Genomic DNA, 25,039 nt, shown 5'->3' with positions numbered 1-25,039 from the left:
TCATCTTGTGTTCTTCTTTCATCACCCAAGAAGACTCCTGGAAACACCTGAGAAACAAAGACTGAAATGGGGGAAGTGCTAGACCGAGGCTAAAGGGATTTTTAGCCTGTGAATGGAACATGTGGGGCTTCCAAACTGTAAAGCAAGGGTAGCTGGCCCCATAAGCATCTGCTGCCTACTTGTATCATCTCTTAGGGTGAGAATATGTTATTTATAACTAATCTGTTTAGCATTTTAAATTTAGTTTCTGTGTTTTGTTTATTTTCTAGGTAATCTGCTTTAATCTCTTTGCTATCCCTTATAATCACTTAAAATCTATCGTTTGTAGTTAATAAATTTGTTTTACTTTATCTAAACCAGTGTGGGAGTCATAATTCAGAGACAAAAGGCTGCTATATATTCCTCTCCATATTGAGAGTGGGGGCAAATTTTATGAGCTTGCAATGTACAATTCCCTGTGCAAGGCAAGATCGTATAATTTTTTGTTTATACTCCAGAGGGGGCTTGTGCCTGAGAAGCTGGAAGGTGCCCTAGGTTCAGCCTTCCCAGGCAGGAGCTGGTCAGAGAGCCTGTCTACATGTGACAGCTCGGTGTGTCCCTACCCGTAAGTATGCTGGTGAAAGTGCAGGCTGAAGCCTGGAGGACTTTACAGCTAGCCTCAGCAGTACAGTAAGAAGGAGCCCAGGCTGAGAGTTGGGATCAGGATTCTGAGGCAGGCGGGGGATATTGTGCATCATACAGCTTGTGGGCCCTAAAGTTCAGCTACAAAGCCCTGAGGGAAGAGACCATCGTGTGGCTTATTTCTTTAGCTTTAAGCTCCCTTCAGTTCCTCCTAGTTGGGGGCTTGAAGCAGGCAGGATCCCTTCAAAGGGGATGGGTTGGGAGCCCTTTGTCCTGAGCCAGGCTTCGGGAGCAAGGCAAGGGATCAATTTGGAAGCTAGGAGGACAACAGCTGAGAGAGGTTGAAGGATAAGCCCGAGCTTTAGTTGGGAAGCCAGGATGCTGGGCAGAGGCTGGGGTGGCTGCGGTAGCTGATAATGAGGGAGATAAGTGGCACAACTTCCATTCGTCCACTATTTACACACCTACAGGGCACCATATCTGAAACTACAGGGCACCCATTGACCAGGGGCTGAAGCTGAGTCTAACATATGCTCTGCATGACGCTTTTGATCTCTATATCTGGAACCTCTTTAGCTAGGCTGTTAGGCAGCATTTGTGACAGGGTCCTCCCGGGGTTCCATCTGGAACTGGGGTACCACTCAGCCCCCTGACTCACCAGCCTGGGCTCCCTCTAACACTGTACTGCTGTAACAACCTACAAAGATTTCCACTCTGCACTTTCGCCAGCATACATACAGGTAGGGACACACCCAGATGCAGTTACAAGGAGACTCTCTGACCAGCCCCTGTATGGGAAAGCTTCTCCCAGCTCCTCAGGCACACCCCCTCCTCTGGAGTAAAAACCCAAAATTATACCGTCTTGCGCTGCATGGGAAACCATATGGCGTAAACTCATGACATTTGTCACCTCCTTCAATGTGGAGAGGAATATGGAACAATGTTTTGGTCCTGAATTTTGATACGGCAAACTAAGTTTATTAATTACAAAATATAGACTTTAAGATATTTTAGTGACAGCAAACAGATGCAAACAGATTAACTAGCAAATAAGCAAAAACCACAAACTAAGCTTAATATACTAAACAGATTGGATATGAATACCAATTTCTCACCCTAAGAGATGATACAAGCAGGCTGCAGATTCTTAAGAGGCCAGCTGCCCTTGCTTTACAGCTTGGAAGCCCCAGGTGTTCCATTCACGGGCTAAACATCCCTTTAGCCTGGATCCAGCCCTTCCCCCAGTTCAGTCTTTGTTCCTTGGGTGTTTCCAGAAGTCTTCGTGGGTGGGGAGAGAAGAACACCACATGATGTCACTCCCTGCCTTATATAGCTTTTGCATATGGTGGGAACCCTTTGTTTCAAAGCTTGGTTCCCAGACTGGTCTGTGAAAAGACACTGACATCTGAAGATGCAGTCTAGAGACATGTGGTCACATCACATGTCTTTGTAGAGTCATAGCAGCCATTAATTCGAGGCTGCCGGGAAGGCTCCCCAGGTGGGGGATAAGCTTCTCCTAAGGCCTATTGTTGTTTCCTAATGGCCCATTGCCCTGAATAGGCCCTTCCCACCCAGCTATCTAGACTGAATATGTCTTGTCTAGTGGGTGTTGCCCAGGTGTAGTTCCATTTCAAATACAGATACATAGCCAATATTCATAACATCTCACACAAAAATGATACACGCACACAAATAGGATAATCATATTCAGCAAATCATAGCTTTTCCAATGACATACCACGTGACTTATCTTGCATAAAATGCATTATAATTATGTCATAATCACGTCATAGTAATATCACTGTGGAGAATATGGGGTGCAGCGTCACAGCATTATCCTCGTGTCATGGACTGACTGAGCCATGTGCAGCGATCAAGTGATTGACCCAAAACCACACAATGAGTCAGTGGCAGAGCTGAGCACAGTGAATCCTGATCCCCCACCCCACCCCAGCACCATTGCTCTGGCCATGAACTTCCATTGCTCCTCTGGGTTTTATTAGACACACTGAGGCTATTTGTGTGTCGTGATCAATGGAGTTGCTGTCCTTCTTAAACAGGAGGAATTTATTAAAGAAGCAGCTAAAAACTACAGCCACAAAACAGGTTTCCACACAGTTCAGTCTTCAGCCTTGTCTTGCTTGTTTACCAGGGACCACACGCTGCCTGGAACTGTACACAGTGCCTAGAGGCAAACGATGGGCTGCAAGGAACCCAATCACTGCAGCATGTGACTCGGCAGCTCTAATTAGGGCTTTTGGGTGGCAGCCCACTGGAAATAATAACTAGTCACCCGCATTTCATACCTGGAGAGGCTATGATTGAGAGCGAGGAAGCGACTTGCCCAAGGTCACCCAGCTAATCCATAGAGCTGGGACTCTACACTTCTCGTTCACTGGTCTCTGCTGACACTTTATCTCTCGTTAAATGATTTGGGCCAAATCCTCAGCTGGTGCAAGTGGGTGCTGTTATCGCTTTGAGGGTTGGCAGGTCCGTGTCCCCAGGTCAGGCCCAGCATTATTCAAATTATTCTATAGTTGGGACCCCCAATGTGCACAGTAACAACACTCGTGATACAAACTCTTTATATTTACAAATATGGCTTATTAATACATTTAGCACAGTCACAAACACCCCAGCTTAGTAAGATAGAGATATTACAGAATGTACATCTGCACAACCACATACTCACACCATCCCTTGTAGAACAACCTGAAGTATTCGCCATCAACTTCCTCATCACCTTCCCCATCATCGCTAGTGGCCATCCTTCTGGCACCTCCCAAGGACCACATCTCCTTCTCCTACTGCCCCTAGGCTGGGATGCCACTTTTATTATATGTTACGCTGACGCCGTTAGGTTTGATGCATATACCGTAGGGATCATTCCCCTTTTCCTTATTTGTATTTCCTCACCTTACTAATGTTGGAGTGTCTTTTTCCTACAGGTTAGCATATCAATGATCTCAACTTATTATCATAGAAGTCAATTTGTTACCATGGCCTTTTTGTGGTTAGGTGTCACATTTGTTATTTCTGTCCTAACTGGTTATTTGAGGTTTTTCCAAGTTGTGGTCTACCTGTTATGTTTAAAAGGGTCAGAAATTAGGAAAGCCCCTTTGCCAACCTGCTTTAACACATTGTATGTGGAATTTATGCTTTAGCTTATATATCTAGGTGAAAGGTCCCGAACAAATGTGGCCAACTTTTGTTATCTAGGTGAAAGGTCCCAGACAGATATATGCTAACTTTGCCTTAGCTCAGCATAGAGGATGTGGCCTATAAGTCCCTGGCCTTACAGAGAAACTACTTGAATATAAATCTATTATAACCTATTATGATAAAACAAATAATCAAGACCATAAGGCAATAAGAAATCCATAAGGAAAGATATAGGCAAGCAAGCATGTGAGCCCTATAGGCTACAGTGCAGCCCCAATGAACTCAAGGGAGGTCTCCTGAAATAGAGAAACGTCTGTGTGCATGGACTGTACAAGCCAGGCTGAGAGAAACTATGGAAGGGATTGGCAGCTAGGGACTCGTGGACTATGATCTTGGCTCAACACACTTCCATTTCTGCTGCCTCAGTTTCCCCATCTGTAAAAGGGGGATACCCCCTGGGAGTAGTGAGCAATAGCCTGTGAAGCACCTGTCATTGATGTCCATGTGTCTCCGTGCCTCAATGGGACACCACTGAGGATGCCAAAGTCAGGAAAAACTGCTGAGAAATCAGGGAAACTCACCCCACACTGGTGGTTGTTCTATCATTAGATTATACCAAGCCAGTAACAAACATAAACTTCTTTTTCACCACACTGGTTAACTAGAAGCCAGAAATACAGTCTCCCGAGGCATCCCAACCCTTGGTCACCACATGGACACTGGACTCAATGATGAGCAGTCAGTGAAAACCAATGTCACCGCATATAGGGTCCTTCTACTCTCAAGGGACCAGCCACTTTACCCAATAATCCCGCTGCTGCCAACTAAAAGTTTAATAAGAAAAGAAAAGAAAAGAAGAGTTATAAATGGTTAATAGATCAGATACAGCCAAGTGATTTTTAATGTTCAGAGATGTGGATCACAGAAGTACAGAAATAACTTCTAGCTTGCAAAAGTCTGTCTGGAAAGCAGGTTGGGAGTCATCAGTCCATGTGCAAAGCTTCTTTGTTCTAAACCCAGTGCAGAGAAATGAACATGAGATGGAGATGTCTCAGGGGTCTGTCTATCTATATTTTCAGTCCTCTGAATGGAATTTTACAGTCCCAAACAAAGCCCACAGCAGAGGGTGCCTGGAAAATTACTGACCGAAATGGGAGTCCAGGGTCACATGAGCATACCCCATGTCCTTACAATGCTTTGATTTCTCACACGGGCAACCATTGACCATATGCTTGCAGAGGCGAGTTTCTTCTATGGATCATTGTGAGAACTAAGTGTCGTTGTTGGCCCTCAACACATAGGTGCCTGGCCTTATCCACCTGGGGGTGTTACCCAGGAATACAACACACGTGTAAGATACCTGTACATAGCCAATATACATAACTTCAGACACAAAGATTAAACTGGATAATCCTATTTAGCAAACCATAACTTTCCCAGGGGCACCTGACATGACATGCTTTGTACAAGATTTGTTGCAATTGCATAACCGTGGTAACAACAATGATAAAAATGGTCATATTCAATCATACAGCATCACACCATGTTCTTCTCCCACAATGGTGCTACAGCCGCTAGCCACCTAAGGAAGGGGCATTGCCCGGGTTCGAGCAGGGCAAGCAGCTGGGACACGAGAGCCACTGGAGGACGGGAAGAGCAGATAAAAACCTCCTTTGCTGCAGGAAGCCTGGTCCTTGTACAAATAAAGGAGGAAGGAGTTCTTTGAAAGTGAGAGATGGACCTCCGGGACCTTGGCTGTTTCCTCCAAGCATCGCCAGCCAGTCCCCTTGTCTTCGAACAACCTTAACTTGTGTTTGACTAAAGCATCTTCCAGAAAGGTGCCCAGGGCTAGAGCCACAAAGGCACTCGGGTAAATACTGAACATAGGCGCCAATGCCAGGGGCACCATTCCAGATTTTGGGGGAGGGAGGGGGGGACAACTTAACCATGATTCCTGGGGCTATTTTCTACCGCATCAATAGTCCACAGTCACTTAAAAACTAGCCGCAAAGTATCCCAGTCTATTTATTAAACATTTTTTTTAATTAAATGATGGATGTCAACAGCATATAGAGCTAAAACAAACAAATCTTGGCAGCCAAATGGTACAAATTGTTCAGAGTGGGTTAGGTTTATGTTCACTGATGGGTTTATACAAATCATTATGATAAACAGAAAGGATTGAGTTGGAAGGAGGTGTCCGGTGTGTTGCTGTAAAGGATTTGAGAAAGTAAACATCCCCTCCAGGAAATTCACTGATCGTACTCAAGTTTGTGAGACTCTGCCACCCTCAGATATGTTAAACGGGAAGTACAACAGGAGATCAGAATATTTACCAGCTGGAAGAGGAGATACAGCAGAAAGCTTCAAAATGGCTGCTTGAGGGTAGCAGGTGAGGGGCAGCAGCTCCTCAAAAGGTATCCGGGAAAAAGAAGTGCAAGCCCACTCTGGGGAGATGTGGTAAAATCCAGGCATTCACACAGGAATCGGTGTTTCTGTGTCACAGCAGATGGGCCTGACCCAAAGCCCATTGTAGGCAAAGGAAAGACTCCCACAGAAACCGGAGACTAAATGGCCACAGTGAGGTATTGCCACTCACTGCGAAATTAGAGAGCTGGAAAGTTTTAGTGTAATTGAAGCAATATGTGTGGTGGGGGCAGCTCAAGCTTGTTTCTTCACAGCAGGGGACGGCCCCAGGTTTTCAATTCTGCAGCACTGCTCTTGCAGCCAGGAAGTGCTTTATTTTCTTCATTTATCTAAGTGTAGATGCTGAAAAAAAATCAGTTCTACAACTTTTTATTCATTTCACGTTCCACATCTGAGTGCTCCATTGTTTGGGTTTCAAACACTGCCCAGGAATCTTGGTCCAAGAACTATTTTCAGTCAAATACCTAGCCTTTTAAAAAAGGGTGTGGAACCTTTGTGGTAGTCTATGGTTCTCTAGCTTTGTTTGTCTGTAGAAATAAGTTATAGGCACTGGAACTAGGGATGCTGGGGGTGCAGCACCCCCGGCTTGAAGTGGTTTCCAGCACAGATCGGGCCAGCACAACGGTTGGATGATCTCTAGGTCAGGGGTTCTCAATCTTTTTTCTTTCTGAGTCCCTTCTTCCCCCCAAAAACAAAAAGGAGGACTTGTGGCACCTTAGAGACTAACAAATGTATAAGCTTTCGTGAGCTACAGCTCACTTCATTGAATGCATTCAGTGGAAAATACAGTGGGGAGATTTATATACACAGAGAACATGGAACAATGGGTGTTATCATACACACTGTAACCAGAGTGATCAGGTAAGGTGAGCTATTCCCTGCAGGAGAGAAAAAAAACCTTTTGTAGTAATAATCAAGGTGGGCCATTTCCAGCAGTTGACAAGAACGTCTGAGGAACAGTGGGGGAGGGGGAAAGAAACATGGGGAAATAGTTTTGCTTTGTGTAATGACACATCCACTCCCAGTGTTTATTCAAGCCTATTCAAGATCTTGGGAGGCAGGCCAGTCCTTGCTTACAGACAGCCCCCCAACCTGAAGCAAATACTCTCCAGCAACCACACACCACACAACAAAAACACTAACCCAAGAACCTATCCTTGCCACAAAGCCTGTTGCCAACTGTGTCCACATATCTATTCAGGGGACACCATCATCGGGCCTAATCAGATCAGCCACACTATCAGAGGCTTGTTCACCAGCACATCTACCAATGTGATATATGCCATCATGTGCCAGCAATGCCCCTCTGCCATGTACATTGGCCAAACTGGACAGTCTCTACGTAAAAGAATAAATGGACACAAATCAGATATCAGGAATTATAATATTCAAAAACCAGTCGGAGAACACTTCAATCTTTCTGGTCACACAATTACAGACCTAAAAGTTGCAATTCTTCAACAAAAAAACTTCAAAAAAAGATTCCAATGAGAGACTGCTGAATTGGAATTAATTTGCAAACTGAACATCATTACATTAGACTTGAATAAAGACTGGGAGTGGATGGGTCATTATCCAAAGTAAAACTATTTCCCCATGTTTATTCCCATCCCACACCCCCCCCCGACTTTTCCTCACACGTTCTTGTCAACCGCTGGAAATGGCCCACCTTGATTATCACTACAAAAGTTTTCTCTGTCTCTCTCTCTCTCTTTCTCTCTCTCTCGTGCTGGTAATAGCTCACCTTACCTGATCACTCTCGTTACTGTGCGTATGGTAACACCCATTGTTTCATGTCCTCTGCGTATATAAAATCTCTGTACTGTATTTTCCACGGCATGCATCCGATGAAGTGAGCTGTAGCTCATGAAAGCTTATGCTCAAATAAATTTGTTAGTCTTTAACGTACCACTAGTACTCCTGATCTCTTTGCAGCTACAGACTAACGCGGCTGCTACTCTAAATCCTTCCCCCAAGTATACTATAAAAACTCCACAGTTCACCAATGCCACCAGAACTGGTTTCCTGCATATAAAAGCCAGAGCCAGCATTAGGGGATAGCAAGTAGGGCAATTCATAGAATCATAGAATATCAGGGTTGGAAGGGACCCCTGAAGGTCATCTAGTCCAACCCCCTGCTCGAAGCAGGACCAATTCCCAGTTAAATCATCCCAGCCAGGGCTTTGTCAAGCCTGTCCTTAAAAAACTCTAAGGAAGGAGATTCTACCACCTCCCTAGGTAACACATTCCAGTGTTTCACCACCCTCTTAGTGAAAAAGTTTTTCCTAATATCCAATCTAAACCTCCCCCACTGCAACTTGAGACCATTACTCCTCGTTCTGTCATCTGCTACCATTGAGAACAGTCTAGAGCCATCCTCTTTGGAACCCCCTTTCAGGTAGTTGAAAGCAGCTATCAAATCCCCCCTCATTCTTCTCTTCTTCAGGCTAAACAATCCCAGCTCCCTCAGCCTCTCCTCATAAGTCATGTGTTCTAGACCCCTAATCATTTTTGTTGCCCTTCGCTGGACTCTCTCCAATTTATCCACATCCTTCTTGTAGTGTGGGGCCCAAAACTGGACACAGGACTCCAGATGAGGCCTCACCAATGTCGAATAGAGGGGAACGATCACGTCCCTCGATCTGCTCGCTATGCCCCTACTTATATATCCCAAAATGCCATTGGCCTTCTTGGCAACAAGGGCACACTGCTGACTCATATCCAGCTTCTCGTCCACTGTCACCCCTAGGTCCTTTTCCGCAGAACTGTTGCCTAGCCATTCGGTCCCTAGTCTGTAGCGGTGCATTGGATTCTTCCATCCTAAGTGCAGGACTCTGCACTTATCCTTATTGAACCTCATCAGATTTCTTTTGGCCCAATCCTCCAATTTGTCTAGGTCCTTCTGTATCCTATCCCTCCCCTCCAGCGTATCTACCACTCCTCCCAGTTTAGTATCATCCGCAAATTTGCTGAGAGTGTAATCCACACCATCCTCCAGATCATTTATGAAGATATTGAACAAAACCGGCCCCAGGACCGACCCTTGGGGCACTCCACTTGATACCGGCTGCCAACTAGACATGGAGCCATTGATCACTACCCGTTGAGCCCGACAATCTAGCCAGCTTTCTACCCACCTTATAGTGCATTCATCCAGCCCATACTTCCTTAACTTGCTGAGAAGAATACTGTGGGAGACCGTGTCAAAAGCTTTGCTAAAGTCAAGAAACAATACATCCACTGGTTTCCCTTCATCCACAGAACCAGTAATGTCATCATAGAAGGCGATTAGATTAGTCAGGCATGACTTTCCCTTGGTGAATCCATGCTGGCTGTTCCTGATCACTTCCCTCTCATGCAAGTGCATCAGGATTGATTCTTTGAGGACCTGCTCCATGATTTTTCCAGGGACTGAGGTGAGGCTGACTGGCCTGTAGTTCCCAGGATCCTCCTTCTTCCCTTTTTTAAAGATTGGCACTACATTAGCCTTTTTCCAGTCATCCGGGACTTCCCCGGTTCGCCACGAGTTTTCAAAGATAATGGCCAATGGCTCTGCAATCACAGCCGCCAATTCCTTCAGCACTCTCGGATGCAACTCGTCCGGCCCCATGGACTTGTGCACGTCCAGCTTTTCTAAATAGTCCCTAACCACCTCTATCTCCACAGAGGGCTGTCCATCTCTTCCCCATTTTGTGATGCCCAGCGCAGCAGTCTGGGAGCTGACCTTGTTAGTGAAGACAGAGGCAAAAAAAGCATTGAGTACATTAGCTTTTTCCACATCCTCTGTCACTAGGTTGCCTCCCTCATTCAGTAAGGGGCCCACACTTTCCTTGGCTTTCTTGTTGCCAACATACCTGAAGAAACCCTTCTTGTTACTCTTGACATCTCTTGCTAGCTGCAGCTCCAGGTGCGATTTGGCCCTCCTGATATCATTCCTACATGCCCGAGCAATATTTTTATACTCTTCCCTGGTCATATGTCCAACCTTCCACTTCTTGTAAGCTTCTTTTTTATGTTTAAGATCCGCTAGGATTTCACTATTAAGCCAAGCTGGTCGCCTGCCATATTTACTATTCTTTCGACTCATCGGGATGGTTTGTCCCTGTAACCTCAACAGGGATTCCTTGAAATACAGCCAGCTCTCCTGGACTCCTTTCCCCTTCAAGTTAGTCCCCCAGGGGATCCTGGCTATCCGTTCCCTGAGGGAGTTGAAGTCTGCTTTCCTGAAGTCCAGGGTCCGTATCCTGCTGCTTACCTTTCTTCCCTGCGTCAGGATCCTGAACTCAACCAACTCATGGTCACTGCCTCCCAGATTCCCATCCACTTTTGCTTCCCCCACTAATTCTACCTGGTTTGTGAGCAGCAGGTCAAGAAAAGCACCCCCCCAGTTGGCTCCTCTAGCACTTGCGCCAGGAAATTGTCCCCTATGCTTTCCAAAAACTTCCTGGATTGTCTATGCACTGCTGTTTTGCTCTCCCAACAGATATCAGGAAAATTAAAGTCACCCATGAGAATCTGGGCATGCGATCTAGTAGCTTCTGTGAGCTGCCGGAAGAAAGCCTCATCTACCTCATCCTCCTGGTCTGGTGGTCTATAGCAGACTCCCACCACTACATCACTCTTGTTGCACACACTTCTAAACTTAATCCAGAGACACTCAGGTTTTTCTACAGTTTCGTACCGGAGCTCTGAGCAGTCATACTGCTCCCTTACATACAGTGCAACTCCCCCACCTTTTCTGCCCTGCCTGTCCTTCCTGAACAGTTTATAACCATCCATGACAGTACTCCAGTCATGTGAGTTATCCCACCAATTCTCTGTTATTCCAATCACATCATAGTTCCTTGACATCACCAGGACCTCCAGTTCTCCCTGCTTGTTTCCAAGGCTTTGTGCATTTGTATATAAACACTTGAGATAACCTGTTGATCGCCCCTCATTCCCAGTATGAGGCAGGAGCACTCCCCTCACAGACATTCCTGCCTGTGCTTCCTCCCGGTATCCCGCTTTCCCACTTACCTCAGGGCTTTGGTCTCCTTCCGCCGGTGAACCTAGTTTAAAGCTCTCCTCACTAGGTTAGCCAGCCTGCTGGCAAAGATGCTCTTCCCTCTCTTCGTAAGATGGAGGCCGTCTCTGCCCAGCACTCCTCCTTCATGGAACACCATCCCATGGTCAAAGAATCCAAAGCCTTCTCTCCGACACCACCTGCGTAGCCATTCGTTGACTTCCACGATTCGACGGTCCCTACCCAGGCCTTTTCCTTCCACGGGGAGGATGGACGAGAACACCACTTGCGCCTCAAACTCCTTTATCCTTCTTCCCAGAGCCACGTAGTCCGCAGTGATCCGCTCAAGGTCATTCTTGGCAGTATCATTGGTGCCCATGTGGAGAAGCAGGAAGGGGTAGCGATCCGAGGGCTTGATGAGTCTCGGCAGTCTCTCCGTCACATCGCGAATCTTAGCCCCTGGCAAGCAGCAGACTTCTCGGTTTTCCCGGTGAGGGCGGCAGATAGATGACTCAGTCCCCCGGAGGAGAGAGTCCCCGACCACCACCACCCGCCTTCTCCTCTTGGGAGTGGTGGTCGTGGAACCCCCAACCTCAGGACATCACATCTCATGCCTTCCAACCAGCGGAGTCTCCTTCTGCTTTCTCGCCCCAGACATATCATCTTGTCCACTCTCCGCAACGGTACCTGTGGAGAGAACATGAAAGCGGTTAGTTACCTGTGTCTGTGTTACTGGAACCCGGACATTCCGCTTACCTCTTCTGGAGGTCACATGTTGCCAAGCTTCTTCACTGGCCTCTTGGCTCCTCTGTGCAACCTGCTCTATATCTTTGGAGCTTTGTGCCCCTAGAAGCCTATCCTGAGTTTTGTCCAGAAAATCCTCAGTTTCTCGTATGCAACGCAGGGTCGTTATCTGTTGCTCCAGACCTTCAATCTTCTCTTCCAATATGGAGACCAGCTTGCACTTTGTACAGACAAAGTCACTTCTGTCCTGTGGAAGAAAGACAAACATGGCACATCCAGTGCAGGTCACAGCAGCTGAACCCCCCCCTTCCATATCACCTTCCTACTATTGTTTGGGCCCCCATGGCACAGCGAGCCCCGCAAAGCAAAATTGCTCAGGCTTCAACTTCAGCCCCAGATGGCAGGACTCAGAGCCCCAGGCTTCATCTCTGAACAGCTGGACTTTGGCTTTCTGCCCTGAGCCCTGGCGAGTCTAACTCTGGCCCTGCTTGGTGGACCCTCTGAAACCAGCTCATGGACCCCAGGGGGCCTCGCACCCCTGGATGAGAACTGCTGCTCTCAGTTATTCTTTGCTGTGATATTTTTGGAGATCTTTCTAATTCATCATGAAGGAAATTTTCAAATGATGTGTTGTAACTTGATCTTTCACCACTAACTTCAAAGTTTGTCAAGGGGGAAAATAGTATTAGAGAAAAAGCCTGTGCATTAATTAGTGAAGAGGGCAATGAAATTAATGATGACTCAAAAGTAGCTGAGGTACCAAACTTTAAATATCTCTTAAAAAGTCACTATATAGAGTAAAGGATGGATGTTAGCAGCATGGATCTATAATACATTTTCAATTACAAATTGTTCAGATTGGTTTGGGTTAATGTGCACTGAAGGGTTTATACAAATAGTTGGGATAAATACAAATAATTAAGTTGGAAGGATTTGAGAGATTAAACATCACTGAAATGAACTTCATGGATGGTATTTAATTTTGTGAGAGTCGGCCACCCTTAGACATACTAAAGAGTAAGTAAACAGGAGCTAAGATTACTTACCAGTCAGAAGAGAAGGAGATACAGCCCAGGAGAACACAGCAATAAAATGGCTGCTTAAGAGCAGCAGTTGCTTTTATCATTCGGCACATGTAAAGGAGCAGCTCCTCAAAAAGTGTTCTTGGAAAAAGGTCCTAGAAAAGTGCAACCCTGGGGAGATCTGGGAAGACCAAAGCATTCCCAGGAGAATCCGCATCTGTGTGTAACAGCCTATATGGCCCTACCTGGTAACATGGCCCAAACCCCATTGTAGGCAAAGGAATGCCCCTCACAGACAGATGGGACTAACTGGCCACACTGGGGTACTGCCATTCCCCCAAAAAATAGACAGTTGGAGAAAATGGGAACATTTTAAGTGTAATTTAAGCAATATTTGTGGTGTGACAGCGCATGTTTGTTTCTTGACAGCGGGGAAAGATCTTGGATGGTGTCAAGTCTGATTCCCCACTCTGGCACTTTGAGTGCAGAAGGTGAGGGTCCGCAAGGACTCCAAAAAATAAAACTTGCCACTCCAGGCTGGTAATGCTGCCACCACCCAAGAAATCTGGTTCCATTTCAGTTTAGGTGGAGTCCATCCTTTCTGTATAGGCTCCCCCTATCTCCCTCTCTATCAGTTACTAAAGCTACCCCATCCTCTGTCTAGCATCCCTCATTTCCAGCTTATCCTTCCACCTCTCCCAGCTGTTGTCCTCCTATCTTCATACCTGATCCCTTGTCATACCCCCGAGGCCTGGCTCAGGGAAAAGGGCTCTCAGCCCATCCCCATTGCAGGAACCCTGCCTGCTACAGACCCCCAGCCAGGAGGAGCCAAAAGGAGCTGAAAGCTAAAGAAATAAGCCACACAATGGTCTTTTCTTTCAGGATTTTGCAACTGAGCTTTAGGGCCCACGAGCTGTATGATGCACAATATCCGCCGCCTGCCTCACAACCCTGATTCCAAACCTCAGCTGCTTTTATACAGCTGTGATGGCTTCCCCCAGAGTGTCACCTGGAACTGGGGTACCACTCAGCCCCCCCACCCACCAGCCTGGGCTCCCTCTTACTGTACAGCTGTGGCAAGCTGTAAAGTCCCCCAAGCTTCAGCCTGCACTTTCACCAGTATACTTATGGGTAGGGACACACTGAGCTGTCAGACATAGACAGGCTCTCTGGCCAGCCCCTGCCTGGGAAGGCTGAACCTTGGGCACCATCCAGCTTCTCAGGCACAAACCCTCTCTGGAGCATAAACCCAAAATTATACGATCTTGCTTGCACAGGGAACTGTACATCGCAAGCTCATAAAATTTGCCCCCACTCTCAATATGGAGAGGAATATATAGCAGCCTTTTGCCCCTGAATTATGACTCCCATACTGGTTTAGATAAAGTAAAACAAATTTATTAACTACAAAAGATAGATTTTAAGTGATTATAAGGGATAGTAAAGAGATTAAAGCAGATAACCTAGAAAATAAAATACAGAAACTAAACTGAAAATGCGAAACAGATTAGTTATAAATAACATATTCTCACCCTAAGAGATGATACAAGCAGGTAGCAGATTCTTATGGGGCCAGCTGCACTTGCTTTACAGCTTGGAAGCCCCAGGTGTTCCATTCACAGGCTAAACATCCCTTTAGCCTGGGTCCAGCACTTCCCCCAGTTCAGTCTTTGTTCCTCTGGTGTGTCCAGGAGTCTTCTGGGAGGGGAGTGAACAAACCTAGACGATGTCACTCCCTGCCTTATATAGCTTTTGCGTATGGCGGGAACCATTTATTTTAAAGCGAGGTTCCCGGACTGGTCTGTGGAAAAGCACTGACATCCCAAGATTGAGTCTAGAGGCATGTGGCCACATCACATGTTCTTGTAAAATCATGGCAGCCATTACATGGAGCCTGTCTGTAGCATCCTGAGGAAGGCTCCTCAGGTGGAGGATAAATTTCTGTTAAGGCCTATTGTTTTTCCTAATGGCTCATTGCCCTGTATAGGCCCTTCCCCACTCAGCTATATAGTCTGAAAGCATATTGTCTAGTGGGGATTCCCTAGGCGTAACTACATTTTGAAATACAGATATATAGTCAATATTCACAACTTCAGATACAGCAATGACATATGCACACGAATAGGATAATCATGTTCAGGAAATCATAAAGTTTCCAGCAGGGCAGGACTGTGCGGGAGGGAGGTGAAGATAACACAGCGAGTGACAGGGGATGGGGGAGAAAGTGACAGAAGCATGACATTGTGGGAAAAGGCAGAGAAGTGGGTTGGGCCTTGAGGGAAGATGTGGAGCAGGGGTGGGTCCTTGGGCAAAGGGACAGGTCAGGGACAAGGCCTCAGGTGTCCAGTTACAATTATAATTACAATTAGAATGTGGCAACCCTATGTGTGAATGAGATGTACACAGACTGATTCCCCAGTTTGTCACACTGACACAACACAGTAAAGTCAGGAAAGGCTTTAATGTCACTTTGACTGTCCAGTCAGTAATTCAGGGAAGAGGGCTCAGCACCACGTCACCAGCCAGCTGGGTACAGAGCTTGGTCTGAGAGCCAGAGCACCAGGAGAAAATTTAGGTTCCCTTATGAGTAAAGAGATGAAGCAGCCTGTCTTGGATCTGTTTGGTCCTCACTCCGTAGATGATGGGGTTTATCATGGGGGAAACCAGGAGGTACACATTGGCAATGAGAACATGGAAATGCACAGCCACATTCTGGCCAAACCGGGACATGAGGGATGAGAAGAGACGTGGGAGGTAGAAGGCTAAGATGACACAGAGGTGGGAGAAGCAAGTCCCAAATGTCTTGAGCCGAGCATCCTTTGTAGGGAGGCTGAAGATGGCCCTGAGGATCTGGGTATAGGACACTGCAATAAAAAACACATCGACACAAAGCACACACAATAGCACAAAGAGGCCATAGTAACTGCTGACACGGGTGTCGGCGCAGGCCAGCTTCACCACGGCCATGTGCTCGCAGTGTGTATGGGGGATGATGTTGGTTTTGCAGTATGACCATTGCCTCACTAGGAAGGGATAGGGCAGTGTGAGCATGACACCCCGCAGCACCACGGCCAGGCCGATCTTGGCCACCATAGGGTTTGTCAGGATGGTGGAATGTCTCAGGGGATGGCAGATGGCCACGTAGCGATCAACAGCCATGGCCACAAAGATCCCAGACTCCATTCCTGAGAAGCAGTGAATCAAGTACAGCTGGGTGAGGCAGGCACTGAAATCGATCTCCCTGGAATTCAACCAGAAGATGCTCAGCATTTTGGGCAGGGTGGACGTGGACAGGACCAGGTCGGTGATGGCCAGCATGCAGAGGAAATAGTACATGGGAACATGGAGGCTCAGCTCCGTCTTCACGATGAACAGGATGGTGAAGTTCCCAAAGACGGCTATAGCATACATGGTGCAGAATGGGATGGAGAGCCAGACATGGGCTTCCTCCAGGCCAGGAATGCCCAGCAGGATGAAGGTGGAGGGGTTGGTGAAGTGAGTTGTGTTGGAATCTGACATGGAGTAGGGAAGAAGGTGTCCAACTCTGAGGCAGAACGGTGTCTCCTGCGTGTACCGTACGTCCCCCTGACTTCCTGTATCTGTCTAGGGTGAGGGTCACAATACAAATGCCTGGATGGAGAGACAATGTTAATAAGAGACACTACATGCACTACTGGGGGCTGTTCTCATGGGCGAAGCAGATTGGTCGCTCTTCACACACTGATACATGACATTTTCATTATTCAGATAAATTAATTATGAACAACTGACCCTACTAATGCCAAGTCCATATTTTATGGTGCTCCATGTGTCAATAATTTTTCCCCATTATGGTGTGGGAAGCTTTAATAGGCACCAGCAGCAACATATAACAAATGTGGGAAATGGAAAGTAGCAAATAATACAAATAGGAAATTGTGAAAATTGATAAGGGACATCAAAAACATCAGGGAAAAAGCCATGCTGGGCAGGGCTAAGGATAACAAAAAGGAGGTTATTAAGAATATTAAGAACAAAAGAAATCTTATAAAAGCTTTAGAACTAATTACAAAGGAAACTTGTAACTTTTGCATGTGTTCAAGTAGATGTGTTCGAGAAATATTTTTGTTTTTCATTCAGAAAGAAGCAGTATGAAGTACTCATATCTCCTGAAGTGCTGAAACACCTTTGAGTCCATTAGCAGTCAAGGGAGGCTTTAAACCAGAGGTCCCCAACGTAGTGCCCGTGGCACAATGGCACCCGCTGGGGCAGTTGCGTGCGCCCGCAGGACACAGTGCCACAGAAATGCCGCCGCCGAGCTTGGCCGCCAAAGAACCGCCCTCCGGAATGCCGCCAAGAAGCGGCAACACTTCTTGCCGCTGCCACTTCTCAGCGGTGTTTCGGCGGTGGGGTGTCTGGCGCCCGCCACAGTCTTCTGGGAATATTCCCACAGAAAGGTTGGGGACCACTGCTTTAAACAGTGATCTACAGTGGAACTTTAGAGTTACAAACACCAGACTTATGAACTGACCAATCAACAGCACGTCTCTTTTGGAACCAGAAGTAGACAATCAGGCAGCAACAGAGCCAAAAAATGAAAAAAAAAAGGCAAATACAAGACAGTTCTGTGTGAAACATACACTATGAAAAAAATAAAGAGAATATTTAAAAAACAGATGTGCAAGGTTAGGAAGCTGATATGGGATTGGTTAAAAGAAGTCTAGGAATATAATTAATGCCAGTCAACCACATGGTTTATGAAAAACTGATCTTGTGAAATAAACCTGATTTCATCCTTTAATGAGAGTGTATGTTTGGTTGATGAAGGGAATCACGCAGATGCAACAGACTTAGGTTTCTGTGAGGTATTTTATTTAGTAGGGGAAAATATTCAGATAAAAAATGAACAATATACAATATCAACAGAGCACATGTTAAATGGACTAAAAACTGGCTAACTGACTGAACTCAGAAAGCAGTTGTCAATGGGCCATTGTCAGTGTATGGGGCTTTTGCTAGTGGGGTTCTCCAGGGATCAGTTCCAGACCTGATACTATTCAACATTTTCATCAATGATCTGGAAGAAATAGAAAATCACTGGTAGCACCACCGTTAGTTAAGGCTGTCTGACTTCAATTAGGAGACCACATTTTCATTTGCTTATACATTTGCCAAACTTTAATCTTTTGGCCTGAAATTTCCCATGCAGGGTGTCTGCTTCGAGCTGAATTGTTTTTTTTGAAAGTTTCAGGCACAACAGTTCGTCCAACTTCTCGAATGAAGCTAGGATAAAACATGTCTTGCCCATGTTGAAACATTCTTAGAATTGTTCCAGTGAGGAGCCCTCACACCTCCATGCCTTATAGCAGATAGAAGTCAGATAACAGTCTGTCCCCAACCCACCCATCCCCCGTTAACAGCCAGAGCCCTGAAATGCAAGAGGAGGAGGAGGAAGTATCTGTGCATTTACAGACAGCTGGCTCCTGAGGTCTTTACTGAGTCCTTACTCCAATGGGAGTTTTGTCTTAGTGAGGCCTGAGCAAACTACAGGCCATGGCCTCATAATTTGACCTTGCATTGTCCATCTACAAACAACTTTCATCCTGAAGGTTACACTGTGCCACTGAAATGCAGCCACCTTGGGGCTGGAGATCATCAGCTGGGGAGGTAGAGAAAAGAGGCACATTTTGGCTGATGATAATGGAGCAAACTCATACCCCATGGCAAGGGCTCTGGGATGTTTAATGGCCATGCAGAGCGGAAAGGACCACAGACTTTCTCTCCCATCATGCCTATGTTACACTGGGTTTGTTGAGCAGGTGAGCCCCTCAGCAAGAGATGGTACCTGTGAATTCTGAGACCGAAGTGTCTTCCCTCTCAGGTAGCTGTATCCCACACCTCTCTCACTCCACCTCTGCAGCAACATCCCACACCGAGAGCAAACACCGGGGTGTGCACCATTTATAATATAGCTCTGTGTAGTCCCAGTGGGGAGAGTTCAGCCTCTAGCAGAGAAACGGCACCTGGATGCAAACAGGTTGGACACCAGAGACACTCTAGCCAATGTCTCTTTTCATTTCTGCCCTTCTATGCTATTTATCCAGCTTTAGGAGTAAACAGTAATTAAGGGACCTTCCCAAAGAGAGATAAGAACTCTTGGGCTCTGTGCTGAGTTAGAGAGGAATTGGCTGCTCTGTGAATTTGTGTATATTTAAAAATTATCATTGATTAAGAAAACTAGGGATAATGCTTAGGTCTCCATAGGGTTTCATGCCCTGTAAATTCCCAGGATGAATGGAAAGATATTAGGCAGACAGATCTGGAGAAAGATGCCTGAGGGGAAATACAAACACTTTCTGCAAGCTCACAGGGATCAGAGATCAGTAATTCTCATCAGTAACTATCATCATACTGTGCAGTACCTTTCACTGAAGGATCTTTAAAACACCTAGCAAAGAAACGTCACTATGAACATATCCCCATTTTACAGACAGGTAAACTGATTCACAGGGAGAGTGACTTGGCCAAAGTCACACAGAGAATGACAGACAGAACCAAGGAATCCTGACTTCCCTGTCGTAAACATGTCTCTCCGTCAATAATTGAGCTCATGATAAAAGGGAAGTGTACTCACAGTCTAGCAGGGCCTGTTCATGTGGTGGGTGTGATGGCTTTCCCCAGGGTGTAACCTGGAACTGAGGTACTGCTGACCCTTCTGGCACACCAATCTGGGCCCCCTCTCACACTGGGAAGCTCTGACAAGCTGCAATAATCACCAGGTCTTGCACTTACACAGCCATACATAGACAGGGACACACCCAGCTGCAGTTACATGAAAGCATTCACTAGCCACTCATGAACCAACAATAGAGAGGTGCCAGCAAATTCCCTCCAGCTTCCCAGGCTAGGACCCCAGAACAGTACCATGATGCCCAGCTGAAAAGCCTGACCAGTGGAATTTTATTTTCCAGTCCACCCCTCCCTCAGTGTGGAGTGAAGAATACACCAACCCCATTTCCTGAGCAGGTGTTTCATTTCAAAACACACACTGTATTAGGTGTAAAAATATAAAATAGATTTCTTAAGTACAGAAAGATAGATGTTTAGAGATTATAAGTAATAGCGAACAGTGGAAAGTTGGTTATAAACAACAAAATTGCAGTCTAAGTTCTCTACCCTGTACAGGATTTGAGTCAAGCCATGTCTCACCCTGATGGTACAAACCATCCACCAGTCTTTCATACACAGGCTAGAAATCCCTGTAGCCTGGGACCACAGCCACACTTCATTCCTTTTTTTCCTATTGTGTTTCCAGGTGTTGAGATGTGGGGGAGTGAGTCCAAGTGATGATGTCACTTCCCCCAGTTATATCTTCTGCCAGGTGGAGGGAACTTCATTATTACAAGCAAAAGCACCCAGCGCAGTTAGTGGAAAAGTTCAGAAACAAGATGGAGTCCAGTGTCACATAAGTTGGTCACGTGCCCTTGCATGTTTTGATAATTCATAGCAGGGGCTGTCATAAATATAAAGGGAAGGATAACCATCTTTCTGTACACAGTGCTATAAAATCCCCCCTGGCCAGAGGCAAAATCCTTTCACCTGTAAAGGGTTAGGAAGCTAAGATAACCTCACTGGCACCTGACCAAAATGACCAATGAGGGGACAAGATTCTTTCAAATCTGGAGAGGGGGGACAAAGGGTTTTGTCTGTCTGTGTGATACCTTTGCCGGGAAGAGATCAAGGATGCAAGCCTTCCAACTCCTGTAAAGTTAGTAAGCAATCTAGCGAGAAAATGTGTTAGGTTTTCTTTGTGTTTTGACTTATAAAATTTGCTGTGCTGGAGGGAATGTGTACTCCTGTTTTTGTGTCTTTTTGTAACTTAAGGTTTTGCCTAGAGGGATTCTCTATGTTTTGAATCTGATTACCCTGTAAAGTGTTTACCATCCTGATTTTACAGAGGTGATTCTTTTACCTTTTCTTTAATTATTTTTTTTTCTTTTAAGAACCTGATTAATTTTTCATTGTTCTTAAGATCCAAGGGTTTGGGTCTGTGTTCACCTGTACCAATTGGTGAGGATATTATTATCAAGCCTTCCCCAGGACAGGAGGTATAGGGCTTGGGGGGATATTTGGGGGAAGACGTCTTCAAGTGGGCTTTTTCCCTGTTCTTTGTTTCAATCGCTTGGTGGTGGCAGCATAGGGTTCAAGAACAAGGCAAAATTTGTACCTTGAGGAAGTTTTTAACCTAAGCTGGTAAGAATAAGCTCAGGGGGTCTTTCATGCAGGTCCCCACATCTGTACCCTAGAGTTCAGCGTGGGGAAGTAACCTTGACAGGGGTCATCACTCATATCCTGGCTAGAACATTCACAGGAAAGTCCATCAGGTGGGCATAAACTTCTTCTAAGGCTTATCGTGTTTCTTAATGGGCCATTATCTTGAATGGTGCATCCACAATGTGCTGGCTAGACTGGATGTAAACTACCTTGTGGATGGTTTCAGAGTAGCAGCCTGTTAGTCTGTGGGTGGATGTTACCCAGGAACAAACACATTTGAAATGCTGGTATAGAGGTAATCTGCATAACTTTAGGTACAAAAATGATACATGCACACACATACACTAATCCTATTTAACAAATCGAAACTTTTCCATCGAAACCATACGTGACATACTTTACAGAAAACACATCAGAATCATATCACCGTGGAACATACAGCAGTGCCTCACTTGACGTTGTCCCGGTTCATGCTGTGTCCTTGTTACGTTGCTGATCTATTAGAGAACAGGCTCGTTTAAAATTGCGCAATTCTCCCTTATAACGTCCTTCGCCTGCTGGCTCTGTCCACGGCTTGCAGGGCTCCCTGGAGGAGGAGCCCCTGCTCGTGGGGATGAGAAGGGAGAGGGCAGAAGGCCCCCTATCAGCTCCCCTAAATTCCATGCAAGGAATGAGGCTTAGCAGCTGCCCAGCACCAGTTCAGGGGGCCTTCCTCCCACGGCCCTGCTGCTCCTGCCCTCTGCCTTGGAGCTGCTCCCGGGAGCCTCCTGCTTGCTGGGTGGGAGGGGCGGGGGAGAGGATGTCCCCTTGCGCCTGCCCCCCTGCTCCGTACCCGCTCTCCACAAAGCAGAGAAGGGGGGATAGGGCTCAGGCACAGAAAGGAGGGAGCTTGCTGGAAGCAACTGCTTCCTGTCTGAACTTGTTGATCTGATTAAAAGGGCAGCGTACTGGAAGTGGGGTCAGCGTACTTAAAGGGGCAACCCACGTCTCTCTCTTTCACTCGTGCAGCCCCCCCGCCCCCTCCCCAGCACTTTGGAAAGTCAGCGCCTGTGCGGCCGTGCAGGTGCCGTCAGGAGGAGGGAGTGGCGCTCTCCAGTGGGATAGCGTGGGCTTCATCATCATGTTCGGTTTTTGCTGGGAAATGTTTGCAGCCCCTGGCCTGCGTCTATTGTGTTTCCTCCCTCCTGCGTCCGCCCATGCTGCCTTGTAGAGCGTGAGACGACAGTAACAGCAACGTGCTAACCCCTGAGGGCTCAGCCGAGTGCTACTTCTTCATTTAGCAGCAAGGAATTCCCTGGGAAATAGCCCACCCTCTGACTCCATTACCTCACCCAGGCTTCACAGTCACTCATTGCTGTGCACAATATTAAACCCTTTGTTTAAAATTGTTTAAAGCTTATAATGTATATGTATATAATGACTTTTGTCTGGCAAAAAAAAAATCCTGGCACCTAACCGCCCCCCGCCCGCCAATTTACATTAATTCTTATGGGGCAATTGGATTCACTTAACGTCGTTTTGCATAAAGTCACATTTTTCAGGATTATAACTACAACGTTAAGTGAGGAGTTACTTTATGAGGACGCCAGGGTGGTGCTTTGAGGTGCAGAATATCACAGCTCCCCTCTTGAGTTTACTGCAGGTGCGTTAGTCACTGACTAATGCGAAGGCAGCGTGCCCGAGGCCCTGTTTAAGGTTTGAACATTCAACTCACAAGAGTTGTAAGTATTGTAGTGTTTTCCCCATGTGTTCTTCAAAAGTTGTGTGTGGCTTGTCTGGGTTGCTAGAAAACCTGTCTTTGTATCTTTGCAGCATTGCTAACCACTGTGCTTTTGTAACTGGTAGTAACTCAATACAGATATTCACCAATGCAATGCAGTGATGTGCCTCATTTTACCCTTCCACAAAAACAGACTCCAACGACAAACTGCTGAGCTTGAATTAATATGCAAACTAGATACCAGTAACTTGGCTTTGAATAGAGACTGGATCATTACACATATTGAATCTATTTCCACATGTTAAGTATCCTCCCACCTTCTTGTCAACTGTCTAAATGGGCCATCTTGATTATCACTACAAAAAGTTTTTTTCTCATGCTGATAATAGCTCATCTTAATTAATTAGCCTCTCACAGTTTCTATGACAACTTCCACCTTCTCTGTATGTATATATTGTTGTGGAAAAATTAACCATGCATTGTGTTTGGACCAGAACAAAGCCTGAGGCTTCTTTATTTAAGCAGGCACCTACAGGGAGAGTCAGCTGGAGCTGCTCTGACATCAACAGAAATACAGGAGCTTATATTGCTGAAAACCACAATTTGCCAAACCCACTTTCTTTAACAGTATTTTCCTTATTTGGCATTTAGTGCAAGCTTCAAAGGTAGCTTTGCCTTACTTGGAGTTTAGCAAAAACAAGCTTTTCCTGGTATTGACAGGTGTTTCTTTTGCAGTTAATGGTTTTTTTTTTTTTTAACTTTTAGCGGTTGTGGTTACATTTTTTAAGCTGTGCTGTTGCAATTGCCCCTTAATGGAATTTTTCTCACTCTCTTATGCTTCATAGAGACAGTTATACACAAAGTGAGCTTGACCAAAGTTTTAGGCCTAGAAGTTTAGGCCTGCTAGATTTTTCCTTTACATTATCTATCTTCTTACTCTATGTTCCATTCTATGCATCCAATGAAGTGGGCTGTTGCCAATGAAAGCTTATGCTCTAATAAATTTATTAGTTTCTAAGGTGCCACAAGTACTCCTGTTCTTTCTAGGTGTATTATGTTTTCCCTGCTGTGACAAGCTTTGAGCTGGTTTACAGGTGTTAGGTGAGAAGCCCTATCTCCATAGAAGCTTCTTGATAACTACTCCTAGCATGTCCAAAAGCTTTTCCCCAAAATCATGCATGTTACACCTTTTCATAGGATTTACTGTCAGTACCAAGCTCTTTATTGTAAGATTTATCATTTGCTTCAAACTTTGCATCATGAGATTTAACAATAACACCAAATCTTTTATCACAGGTAGGTGTTTTCAAGTATTTTTTTATAATACCAAGCCTTCTGCTTGTACAGTTTGGTTTGTTCAATACCCATTGTGTCTTTCAACTCCTCCCCGAACCTTACCATGTGTTTATTTACCGGGTTTCCTTTCCTCTCCGTGCCCCTTTCAGCAGGGATTTCAGTTGAAGGTCATCTTTGGGGTCTTTGCATTCCAGGGTCTGGTGAGGTAAGGACATAAAGGGACTTTGCATGTTGGCTAGACCTCTGTGGTGCTGTTTCCCAACTCCAGGGTTATGCTCATTCAAAAAATCCACCTCTCCACTTGGGTTTTCCTACGCTCCCCACTCCCAACACTGGGACTTTCCCACCCCTTTCCCAGAGGGTTGTGATCTGTGCTCTCTGGGCTAAGAGGTGTGCCTTTCCCGGCAGCTCTTTCCGGACAACTGCCTCCTTACCAGCCCAGGATATTTCTTCCTCCCCTCTGCCAGGTGGGTCATTAGCATTTTCACAGACAACCCTTTATTCAGTAGGATCTGCATCCTGTTTTAAAGAGACAGAGTTAGTTTTCACAAGCACGTCAGGAACAAAGTCCTGAAAAATGGAGAGCTGGATTTGGGTACCCTCCGTCATCCCTCTGTCTACAGTTCCCTCTCAAAGCCTGAGACACAGGTTGGGTGCCTGGGTGCACAGATGCTGAATCAGCCATTCTGTCCTGGGCGTCCCGCCCCTTGTGATCAGTGAGGGGACATTCCTGTCCTCCCCCAGTTTCCTCCTGAGCCCCGCCACGTGCATACCCAATGCTCTCTATCC

At 46.0% G+C, this 25,039-nt stretch overlaps 1 protein-coding gene across 1 annotated transcript; it reads right to left on the bottom strand.

Moving 5' to 3' along the window:
* Positions 1-15,552: 15,552 nt before the first annotated feature.
* Positions 15,553-16,500, bottom strand: LOC144278008 (olfactory receptor 52E4-like). Its single transcript, XM_077839087.1, has one exon. It carries the CDS (start codon positions 16,498-16,500, stop codon positions 15,553-15,555), a length of 948 nt encoding a protein of 315 aa, XP_077695213.1.
* Between the last annotated feature and the right edge of the window lie 8,539 nt (positions 16,501-25,039).

Source organism: Eretmochelys imbricata, chromosome 1 (genome assembly GCF_965152235.1).
Source record: "Eretmochelys imbricata isolate rEreImb1 chromosome 1, rEreImb1.hap1, whole genome shotgun sequence".
NCBI lineage: Eukaryota > Metazoa > Chordata > Testudines > Cheloniidae > Eretmochelys > Eretmochelys imbricata.
The sequence above is the reverse complement of the archived record's forward strand: the minus strand, read 5'-3'. Positions and strand labels throughout refer to the sequence as shown.